The following is a 12,356-nucleotide window of genomic DNA, read 5'->3' as shown; positions in this document are numbered from 1 at the left end:
AATATATTTTAAGATGGTTTTAGGCTGAAATATCATAAGTACAGTCACTAGTGATGATTTAATGGTTTTTCACTTTCGACCAATAAGTGGCACTGACCAAATTGATGTGGTGTGGTCAGAGTGAGGTGACAATATGCCAAAGCATTGCAGAGATAAAGCCTCAGAGTCGTTTTGGCATCATGCCTAAACTTTGTTAATATTGCAAACAAAAACAGTTTTGTCTATCGAAACGAAATCCATAACTTATTGCCAGCATGGTCTGAAAATGATATGATTCAATTTTGGTGAAAATCAGACAAACAGTCTAGGAGGAGTTAGAAAAAACAGCTTTTGAAAGAAAATTTAAATGGAAGACAGGAAGATTGGCAAAATGTTGGTATCTATGTTCTCAGCACGAACCAAGGAATCTATTCAGACCAGTTTCATCACAATAAGCTAAAATTATTCAATAGCTATTAGCATTTTTTCTTATTTCATTATAACTTTAGACCACAAGGTGGCACTGTCTTAAAACGTTTTGAGTACCTTCAGGGCATGGTGCCGATGACACATACCGTTCGTCAGTTTCGTAATGATACACCAATGCATTTGTAAAATATAGCAATTTATGTCAGAATAATGTGTTGTAGTTAGTGGCAATTTCATTTTTTTAAATTATTATAGCACCACCAAGTGGCGCAGTTCCACCGCTTTTTTTATGTGTTCTCAGAGTGAGCCTATACATATGTGTGTTTTGGAGTTATAGACATTTATATGTATGAGCACATGCATATGAATATTTTACGACTAGGTGGCGCTGGCTCGAAACTTCTCAAGTTCCTTCAGGGCATTGTGCCGATGACCCATATCGAGTTTCGTAACGATACGCTAATGCGTTCATAAAATACAGCATTTTATTAAAAAAATTCAAAATGGCTGATGCCCAAAATGGCCAATATGGGAAAATTGGATATCATTCGACTCGGCATGCCGCCCAGAATCTATCAAGTCCCCTTTTATGATTTTCAGAAGTTACAAGCAAAAATAGCCATTTTTTGTATCTCCGGATGAGTAGGTGGCGCTGCGCCGACTGAAATGCCTTAGGTAATTTTTTTTAGGTAATATGTAATGTAGTTTTGTTACATTTAGGTAATATTTTTTAGGAAATATGTAATGTAATCTTGTCAAAACGGATTTCATAAAATTGGTATCGAAAATGTTTGAACGATACCCAGCCCTAATTCCCGTAAACACAGTCAGTTATGTTTTAGGTGAACGTAAACAGTTGAGAAAAAAAAATGCATGCGTGTAATGGGGCCGTGCGTCAGGTCTTAAAGTGACAGCAGCCAGATATACCTGCTGCCAAATTATGACATAATATTAAAAATATCTATATGGCAGTTTTTTCCCATGGCATCGATGTTAAAAATGTGGCTGGTGAGCAAAAAAGTTCATGTCAAACCCTAAATAATATAATATAATATAATATAATATAATATAATATAATATAATATAATATAATATAATATAATAAGTTGTCATATTAGACTGATATTGGAAGCAGATGATATCAATATCGGTGTAAAATAGAATCATTATTATTAAGCAGCTAATTGGGATAAAACATGAAATAAAATAGTTAACTATAAGAACACTGACTTAAAATTCAAAACGATTCAAAACAAGGCCCACCAGCTGGAAATGCAGCTGATCAACCATATAAACCAGTTTGGACCAGACCAAAAAAAATAAAAATCTAAGTCTAGCTACCATGAGACATTTGAAGCAGGAAAGTTAATCTAAACAAAAAAAAAGTAAACCATTGTTAATATAAACCTCTTGGTTGGCCATGTTGAGCTTGGTAGTGAGTTCCTCTCGTATGGTCTCCAGTTGCTGTTGCAGGTGGTTTCTCTGCTCTTCCAATGACAGACGCCGGATATCAAACTGTTGTCTCATCTCCTGGGAGAGTAAAAAATGAAAAGAAAACATTCAAAAAAGCCATAGCAGGGCACTGAAATGAGAGGTGAATCCAGACAGGAGGACAATCTGCTGAAGACTGATGGAGTCTTTTTCTCAATTGAATTACACAGGAGCTGTAAAAGAGCTTTGTTGAGCACGGAGACATTTTCAAAAAATAAATTGCCGTGATTGTCACGAGATGACAAGAAGATTAGTCTCAATATTTGTCATGATTGATAGCTATTTGTATGAAGCATCACAAAAACAGTGGGAAAAATCTCACTATCTCATTGTCATCATTGCACTGAGAAACGGCTGTTTGCATAATCAACACCACTCAACGAGGAGCAGAAAATGTCATTTGGCATAGCTCTCAGGGTTTAAATAGATGGCTTGGGAACAGTGATAATCCACCAGTCTTGTTTGGTAAGACTGAATATTCATATTTTTCAATATTCCAATATTCATTTGTTTTGCATTAAGTCGTTGCAGTTTTTTTTTTTTATTAAACAGAACACAGAGAATAACAAAAAGCAAAAGAGAACACAAGGGAGGGAATATCTAAAGTGAAACCGCTAATAAAGCAAACACGTAAAGCTCAGAATAGATCTGAATTCATATAAACAAACGCTACACGCATAGTAATATATATGTTCTTACACTGAGCAGCTGGTTCTTCTCTCTCTCAGCGGCATTGCGAGCACTTTCCTGCTGGACTCTGTGTTTCTCCTTGAGTTCTTCTAAGGATTCTGCCTGGCTGTCTTTCAGACAGGCCGTTTCCTCCTCGTATTTGTCCCTGATTTGTGCCAGCTCCATCTCATAGCTCTGCTTTTCCTCACGAAGCGTCTGCCAAAATAGCACAGCTTCATTAACACTTTGTCAAGTCTCGATATCTTGTGTTGAATACCTGATAATTGTTCCCACTTGGCAGTGACTGACTCCAAAATGCTAGCAACAGTTTGTATTTGGTTTGTATGCTTGTATAGATCCAGTCCCAGGGATGTTACCAAACACTCAAGATTAGGGGAGACTATATGTAAAAATCAAATAATCTAGATCAAGCAATAATTTAATATTGGAGGTAATGTGTCATACTGCATCAATGTAGCCTATATAAGGACATTAAAGTTAAAATACATTAGCATACAAAAGTCTAAGGACAGGTTACATTATTATAATTTTTTTAAAGAAGTCTCTTATGCTCACCACGGCAGCATTTATTTATTTAATCAAAAGCACAGTAAAATAATATTGTAAATTATTATTATAATTTAAAACAACTTTAATATTATTATAAACAATTTTAAAATGTATATTTGTAAGTCTTCTGTCAGTCACTTTAGATAAAAGCGTCTACTAATTATATACATGTAATTTACTTCTTTGATGCAAAGCTGAATTTTTAGCAGTCTTCAGTGTCGTGATCCTTCAGAAATCATTCTAATGCTGATTTGGTGCTTAAGGCGAGACACTACAGGTGAGTAGGGTAAAAATTTTAACTAGCAGATATCACCATGAAACTTTCCCAGTTGATTACATACATTAAGATGAGAAAAAAATGTATTCCAAGTTTTCTATAATTTAATGTTTAAATATGCAAATTAGGCAATATCTAATTAAATATGCGCTATTTTGCATATATTTTAAAAAACGAAATCTGAGTATTGGATAAAGCCAGGTTAAAAATTATTTTTTCATTGTGTTCCCATATTAGATGGGGAAAAAATTACAGAGGGATTTATGGATATCTACTTTTGTTATCCTGTAAATCAGAATATACTGTCAATAGCCTTAAAAAAAAGATTTTCGCCATGTTTTTTGGAATAAAATGTTATATAAATCAGGCTAGGAATAATATATTTACAAATCCCTCTGTAAATGTCTTCATAATATAACTAGGTACAAGACTGGAAAGTTTGGTGTATATAGGTGCTACTGAAGTGGAGATTTCGGACTTGGAGTATGAGAGAAAAGTCATTTTGAGAAAACGGGCTTTAAAGATTTATCATCAGCCAATGAGATTGCGCATTCAGCCCTTTTACTTTCACGATTGGTTGCTGATAAAAAGGAAATGACCATATTTGGATCCGACAGCATTGTACAGGAGAGAGAGAGCTATCCAGCGGTGCGTGTGATGACAGGAAGAAGACAGAGATCGCGGAGCAGCGGGAGGATTAAGAACGCAAACCTTTGTTGAACGATGTTTTTGCCTGCCGTGTCTCGCCTTAAGAAGCATTTCTTATTATTATCAATGATGAAAACCGTTGTGCTGCTTAATATTTTTGTGGAAAACTGTGATAATTCTTTTTTCAGGATTCTTTGACAAATAGATAGAAATAGAATAGAAATAGAAATCTTTTGTAATATAATAAATTCCTATCATAAACTTTTGATCATTTGAATGCCTCCTTGCAGAATAAAAGTATAAATTTCTTTCAAAATCAAATCTTACTGACCCCAAACTTTTGAGCGGTAGTGTAATTACTGCAACATTTCTGTAAGTAGTTGCTTCCAAATAGCCTTTCAGTCCTGTCTCCCTTCTGACATTATAAAGAAAAAGAAAAAGGTGAAGAATAACTTGCCTTCTCCAGATTGAGGATCTTCTGATGCTGTTGTTCCTCCAGTGTTTGAATCTGTTTCTGAAGCCTCTCTCTCTCCTCCTCCAGCTGTAGGATCTTCTCCTTCAGGCGGTTCTGCTCGGAGCCAAGGTCCCTGATAGTGGCCTCGTGGCTCATTTGGGTTGCTTGAAGAGATCCTATCTGACCTGTTAATGAAACACATGAGGTGTTTTGTTAGATTCATTCTTCCTTATGACATATTATTTGTGGATATGAAGGAGACAATCGCAAATACAAAAACCGAGCAGCATTCAAGTGAAAATTCAGAGCTAAACCAATCCCTGCCAAGCTATCACAAAACTGTAACCTCTCTAAAAAAAAAAAAAACCTCGCATTGCAGCTTGAGTGATTCACAGTCATACGCTGAAGAAAAATGAAATTTGGTCATGACATTATTCTCACTGGCTTTGTGAAGGATTTCATTGGCCTGCAGCTGAACTCGATCTCTGCTTCCATCCAGCTCATATTCTGTATCTTTCAGCTGCATCACCCAAATCTCTCCATCCTGTATGGCCTCTTCCAGCTGCTTGTGTAACTCCTGTCAAAATAAATAAATAAACTCAAATTACTTTTTTGAGATGCATTATTATTATCTTTTATAAAGCACATCTCAATGTTGTTTGTTTCTTTTCATTTTTCAAATAAGCACCCAATACATTTTAAAGAGTATTGCCACTTTTGGCCCTTTTAACACTCATGCTTTATGTCATTTGGCCATGAACAATGTACAGTATACTGTACATAAATGCATCATGGGAGAATTCTGTAATTTTTCTGAACCATGACAAACTATTTAATTTCTACCACATCTCAAATTATGTATTGTTTTTAATAGCATTGTGTAATGCAAATTTAAACATTTTGGAATACAGCCACGTCTTTTGTCCTAATTTCATAGCTAGCATTTTATATATTCCAAATAAACACAACTAAATATTATTTTCACACTTTTGCAAAGTTCCATTTGGGAAATAATGCACAATATCTTAATTGTCTTTAGCTCATGCATTACATTACCCTACTATGTCTGATTTTTATCAGACTTTTGATACAATTCTATTAGGGTTAAAAGGATGGTATGTGAAAATAATGTAAATTAAAAATATATACTACCATTTGCCAAAACTTTGGGGTCAGTAATATTTTTTAAAAGAAATTAATACTTTTATTCAGCAAGGATGCATTACATTAATCAAAAGGTACAGTTAAAAAAATTAAAAATAAAACTATTTTAAATATTTATGTCTATTTATCCAAAAACCTTGAAAAAAGTATCATGTTTCCAAAAAAAGAATAATACGAATTATATCTTAAAATGTGTTAAAATAAAAAAAGTTATTTTAAATTGTAATATTTTTGTTATTGTTTTTATTATCGTTTGTTATTGATTGCATTTATTTGTTATTGTTGAATATTATTGTTTTTACTATATTTTTGATCAACTAAATCCACCATTGATTGGTTTATGAATGGTGTACATTGAATTGTTTATTTCATTTCTTGTTTAGATTACAGTTTTAAAAAATGTGTCATATTTATGATAGATTTAGAGATTTAATAGATTTAAATTGTGGGTTTGGAAAAAAGGTCAAATCAAATCAAATCTACAATAAAATGTAATTTAAATCATGAAGACACTGTAAGACATTTCCATTATTCTAATTCTAGACTATTCTAATATGACTTTAATACAACACAAATAAAAAAAAATCTGACAGTTTTAATAACACCATACAAGTTGAAGTTGCACCCTTGAAGAAGCACCCTTCAATGAATCTCCGTTTACTGAAAATGCTCAAATCATTACCTTAATTGTGACTTCTGCATTGTTAAGAGACGCCTGCAGTCTGTTGGTCTTGTCCCTGCTCTCTCGCGCCTCATCCTGAGCTCTGTGTAGTTCGGCCCGGAGTTTACACAGGGTCCTCTGAAGCGCCGCCTCCTGCGCCTGAAACTCCTTCCTCAGTTCCACCTCCGTCCTCCTCCAGGCCAGCAGGTTCTCTGTGGTGAGCTGCTGCGTTCTCCTCATGGCCTCCAGCTCGCGTTCATAGAACCCTTGAGCCTTGCTCAGCTTGGCCTCGTACTCCTCCACCATTCGAACCTTGTCCTGCGTCAGCTCCTCCACACGCTCCATGAGCGACTCCAGCTCTGTACGGTGCAGGTCGGCCAGTTTCTCCTGTTCTAGGCTTGAGGATGCACTCTGGTTCTCCTGGCTCTCCAGCAGCTCCTGGACTTCTTGTCGGTGAACTGACTTGAGCTCCTCCAATGCCCGCCGTTTCTCCTGCTCAAACTGGGCTTGCACCTGGCTGAAGGAGCGCAGCTTCTCTTCGAACTCGTGCCGCATCTCCTCCACTTCGCGGGACATGGAGACCACGCGTTGCGTGTGCTGGGCCTCCGTGCAGAGCTGCGTGTCCTCCATGCGCTGACGGTACATCTCGAACTCTGCCAGCGCTTGGCGCTTCATGTGTTCGTGCAGCTCCACGGATTCCTCCAGGGACTGCAGGCGCCGTTTCAGGTCGGCCTCGTCCCCGATCTTGCTCTTGTAGTGAAAGATCTTCTCTCGAGTCTCCGTCAGGATGTGCTGCACCTCCTCATCGTGGGCCTCCTTCAGAGACTGGATGGCATCTTCATGCTCATCGTTTTTCGTGTTGAGGGCGTAAATGACCTATGAGAAACATGGGTGGATGAAGAATCAGTTTTTATGCAGCTGCAGAAAATCCATAGCCATTTCTGGACAGACTCTGTCTTTCATCTCAGTCCCTCCCTCTAAAAATCTATCATTAGCTGTACCCTTAAAATCTGTGATTATGTGATCGCTCTTCATGTTTGCTGAAAAAAGCAGCTTCAGTAAGAAATTTGAGTTTATTTTAAATGGAATATTCCACATATGAGTTCATTATTAAACTTTATTTGGGACACAAAAGAAGATATTTGGAAAAATATTGGTGTTTTTTGTCCATACAATAAAAGTTCATGGGGTCCAGTGTTGTTTTGGACCCCACTGGCTTCCATTGTATGAACAAAAAGTGTTGAAACATTCATCAAAATACAGGTTTGGAACAACATGAGGGTGAGTAAATAATGACAGAATTTTATTACTGTTTGATTAGTCTATCCTCTTCTGAGCTGCTTTAACCCTTAAATGCATACCTCGAGTCTTTAGTGACCCGGGACAACAATCACTACCCGCCTCTTCATTCATTTAGTTCAAGTAAGACATAAACCTTCTTAGTATTCCTCAATCAATTCATTATAAACAATACAACAAGAAAAAAATGGTACTATACGGTTATCCGGACCACACGATGGCCTACCCCTAACCCCGCCCCTAAACCTACCCGTCACTGGGGTTAAGACCAATCATACGATAGCCTACCCCTAACCCCGCCCCTAAACCTACCCGTCACTGGGGTTAAGACCAATCAGGGATGACTATACAGACTATACAGGACTAAAAGACACACATGTGGTCTGGATAACCGTACACCGTAAAAAAAATAATACAATTATAAAAGAATGCCTGTTTTCCCATTAATTTTTTGTAAAAACTGTATAGGGTTGCTAATGACCCGAGGTGTGTAACAGTGTCTGTAAATATATTTTTTTCTGCACAACAATAATTGATTCTTTAATGACTGGCAATGTCTGATACACAATGAAGAGATGTTTCACTCATAGTTACTGCAGGCAGAAAACAAAAGAATAGGAAATATCATCAGCAAAAACTGAAATGGCTCAGTGATTTATTGCAGAACAAGTGTTGAACGCAATCATATATTAGTGTCACTGTCACTTGATGGTGGATCTGGTGAAAAAGCAGTCAGTGATCAAAATACTGATTGAAAATGATAGTTTTGAGAATATGTTTGAGATGGCGAATATGAGCCAGATGCTGAATGTATTGGGAAATGAGCTCTGACGGAGACAGTGATGATGGTATAAAACATCTGCTCAAACTGAACACTTCCAAGCTCCAAAAGGTAACAAAACATGCTTTATTTTATTCTTCTGTTTTTGTTACTCTAATATCAGGAGAGTTTTATATCATCGCGACAGGCAGAGATCCATCCATGTTAGATATGGATCCGGGTCGCTAAGACCCGAATATATGATTGGCAAAACATTCATGCATTTAAGGGTTATAGCTGAATCAAGTTTGTTTCATAATTGATGAATTTTGCAACATTGACACTATTACTGAAATGAATTGAATAAACATTAAACTGACTTAAGGTGAATAATGACACTATTGTGTCATGCGCTGCTTTATTGCAGAATTTGAATTCGTCTCATATTTGATAAAGTTTGCATCATTGAATCTGTTATATTCCTATACTGTGAAGCTGGTATTATATAAAGCGCCACATATAAAGCTGACTTGACTTGACTTAAAGTGTCCTTTTAAATATTCCCTCCAAGCCACATTGGAAGATGTGTCTGTCTTGGTCTTGTGCACCTCCAAATTGTGCATCACTGTCACCAAATCAGACATAAGAAGATTGCAACCAACAGAGGAAAACTGCACTCCAATCAGGACAAATATTCATATTTATGCTGTTTCAGTGCACTATATCCAATTTGCACATTCCTGTACAAATATTTAAATGATTATTTTTTAGACTAGAGGTTTTTGTTATGTACCTTCTTGCATGCATAATATATGTTCAGAGTCCTCAGAGCTCCTGTAAACCAAATCACATTCCTTGTATTTCTATAAAACTCTTTCTGATTTAGACCAAACTCTTAATTAATAAACAAGAGTCTGTTTTCCTTTTAGGTGCCAACAGTTTTTCCAGCCAAGCATTTCATAATCATGACTCTCTTTCCATGTGCTTAAAGAGTTGCACATCAAAGCAAGCCGTCTTCACTTGCTGCTCGCTCGCTGCTGTTCTCCTTTTCATCTTTAATTGATTCCTTTGTCGCATCCATGTTATTAACATACTGTAAGGACTCCCTATTCTGCACAACTGTGGTAATGCAAAGTAGCCCTAGTCTAATTAGTCAGTGTATTAATACATTCCCTGTCAGTTTAAAACACATGAAACTCGATTTTCCTAAACAAAGCTCTTGATTTAGTTTTCTTAAAAATACCACATGGATTAGATCATGTGCATTTAAAATGGTTGGAGCCTGAAAAAAATAAAAAAAGATCCAGAGGGCATTTCAATAGCTGGAAAACATACCAAACATTTAATCATCATGTTTATACTGCATGAATTAAGAGAAACGTATGATATAAACACATGCAATTTCAACTCCATAACATGCTCCAATTACATTACTTCTATGGGGTCTCATAAACAAATGCAATTTTCACATGCTAACCTTATCTTATTAGTGTAAAGAGTATAGCATAGTAAACAGTGCATGTTTTTGCTGTGTTCACAAACAACATCACTAGAATGAAGAGTCACATTTCTGTGAAATGCATGCCTACTTTGTGGTAAAATCTTGTATCTGCATGCCTACTGGATTTTGTTTACATCGAAAGAATAAATGAAAATCATCTGAAAGGGAAAATAAGAGGTTAATTTTGTTGTTTTCACGCATACATCATTGGGGTCTGGGACCCAAAACAAAAACAGTGAATGGAAAACACGCAATGTCTTGAATTTAAAGCAAAGATTGCTCTCGTGTTGGGCATGAAGAATGAAATGAAATCAGAAGTAAAAATGAATAAGGCACGTGCAGTATTGATAAACGTGGATGGTAATAAACTAGACTGATTATGTAAAATACGTTGTTTTTATAGAAATTAAACAGATTAAATAGAGCTTGCGAATCTTATCTGGGATTATAAACAGATTTTTGCAGGAGGGAAAAAAAACACTGCGGTTAAAAAAATGCAATATGTAGGGCATCATCTCTATGGGGGATAAGGATTAAGCATCATGCAGAATACAGTGTATTCATGTTAAAGTTGAGACACCGATCAAAATTCAGACGATTTCCCTAAAATATGAGCAATGCGATCATACCAACCTTAGTGAGTTGTGCTATTTTTTTACTCATCTTCAGGTGCAGATCTTGAGAGTAGTCCATGGTCAGGGCAGATTCGTAGAGTAAATGGCTGGATGAGGAGGATGGACTGGTGCCTGATCCAGAAGCAGCAGCAGCGGGAGGATTGATACTGTACGGCGGCTGCCAGCCCGTCCCAGTCGCCATCTTCACCCACTGTCACGATCAAAAATCCTGATCCTGCGCCATCAGTATACCTGTCATCCATATGAATTCATGTAAACCCATCATCCTGTTTCCGTTTCTCTATACGTGTCGATCACCGTTTGCAGATGAAAGTACTGTTCACCTGACTCACTAGTCACTAGTACACAATCAATGTTCTTAGGGTAATGAGCGATTCATAACAGACGCGGTTATCATTGGTCTACATCAGCCAGCCAACCATCAATGGCGGGAAACGCATGACATTGAACTGGGCGCTACAATGTAACATTCGAGCATCATCATAATATACACGCACACGCTGATGCAGAGCGAGGAGAGAGAGTTGTAAATGACGTCAGAGCAGTACGGTTTCCTCTCTCTCTCTCTCTCTCTCTCTCTCTCTCTCTCTCTCTCTCACACACACACACACACACTGCTTTTCTGCTGCAGATACGTGATATACATACAAAAGGGCCTATGAATTATCTACAAAACAAATAATAGCACGAACTAAGGCATACCAACTACTGTAGTTAGTTGTGTGCATACACAATATAATATAATATAATATAATATAATATAATATAATATAATATAATATAATATAATATAATATAATATAATATAATATAATATAACACTCTGGTATAGTGTATATGGAGTATATTCTTTTTACTGTAATTTCTTTATTTTATATAATTAAATGTATTATCCAATATCAGTCTATCATATTACATTACATTGCATTATATTGTATTGAATATGAAGTATATTCTCATGATTATAATTTGTATTTAATTTTATTAAAATAATTAGTTGTTATACTTTTTAATTATGTGATTTATCATGCATTTGATCTATACCCATCTACTGTATTTATACATACACACATTTTACATATTTTATTGTAATTAATATAATATAATACTCTGGTATAGTGTATATGGCGTATATTCTCTTTATTGTAGTTTTTTTTCTTTACATTTTTATAATTGAATTAACTAAATTTGTTCATACATAATATAATATATGATAATATAATATGATAACATACTCTGGTATAATGTTTATGAAGTATATTATCTTGGTTATATATTTTTTAATTTGTATAATTTTATTAAATTAATTTGTTTAGTTGTGTGTGTACATAGGCAATAATATTATTTTATCCAGCATCTATTGCATTATATTCTAATGTACAGTATATTGAATATATTCTCTTTAATATAATTGATTTCATTTTATTTTATTAAAATAGTTTGTTATTTTATAATTATGTGATTTATTATGCTTTTGATCTAGCTGTACGCTCACACACGTTGGGTTTTCATGTTATATGGGGACTTTACATAGACATAATGATTTTTATACTGTACAAATTGTATATTATAGCCCTTTACCTACCCATCACAGAAAACTTTCTGCATTTTTACATTTTCTAAAAACATCCCTTCGTTGGTTATCTGCAGACATAGCATTTGATTGATCAATGAAACCTCAAGAAACAGTCTTCACTGAGTCCATAAGTGTTTTTGTTGAGTAATTACTGCCACCTACTGGAGTTTGAGTGATATGGTTTTACTGATGATTACTACACCCAACCCATTTCAATAAGTAAAAAATAGGCTAAGGGATTTT

The 12,356-nt window shown here is 35.6% G+C and overlaps 1 protein-coding gene across 2 annotated transcripts in view; it reads right to left on the bottom strand.

Annotated features, from left to right (window-relative positions):
• Positions 1-11,065, bottom strand: part of fam184aa (family with sequence similarity 184 member Aa) — a 34,042-nt gene extending 22,977 nt beyond the window's left edge. The window contains exons 1-6 of one of the 2 annotated variants that reach the window (XM_082143142.1): positions 10,536-11,065; positions 6,364-7,218; positions 4,959-5,094; positions 4,521-4,702; positions 2,599-2,784; positions 1,816-1,938 (exon numbers count right to left, since the gene is read on the bottom strand). In XM_082143142.1, the coding sequence (XP_081999268.1) occupies positions 1,816-1,938; positions 2,599-2,784; positions 4,521-4,702; positions 4,959-5,094; positions 6,364-7,218; positions 10,536-10,718 (1,665 nt within the window). In that variant the 5' untranslated portion in view covers positions 10,719-11,065. The remainder of the gene's footprint in view (positions 1-1,815; positions 1,939-2,598; positions 2,785-4,520; positions 4,703-4,958; positions 5,095-6,363; positions 7,219-10,535) is intronic. The other variant, XM_082143143.1, reaches the window with a different exon arrangement.
• Positions 11,066-12,356: the final 1,291 nt, after the last annotated feature.

Source organism: Leuciscus leuciscus (assembly GCF_965113295.1).
Source record: "Leuciscus leuciscus genome assembly, chromosome: 17".
Classification (NCBI taxonomy): Eukaryota; Metazoa; Chordata; class Actinopteri; order Cypriniformes; family Leuciscidae; genus Leuciscus; species Leuciscus leuciscus.
Note: the sequence above shows the minus strand (reverse complement) of the source record. Positions and strands in the feature narration are given on the sequence as shown.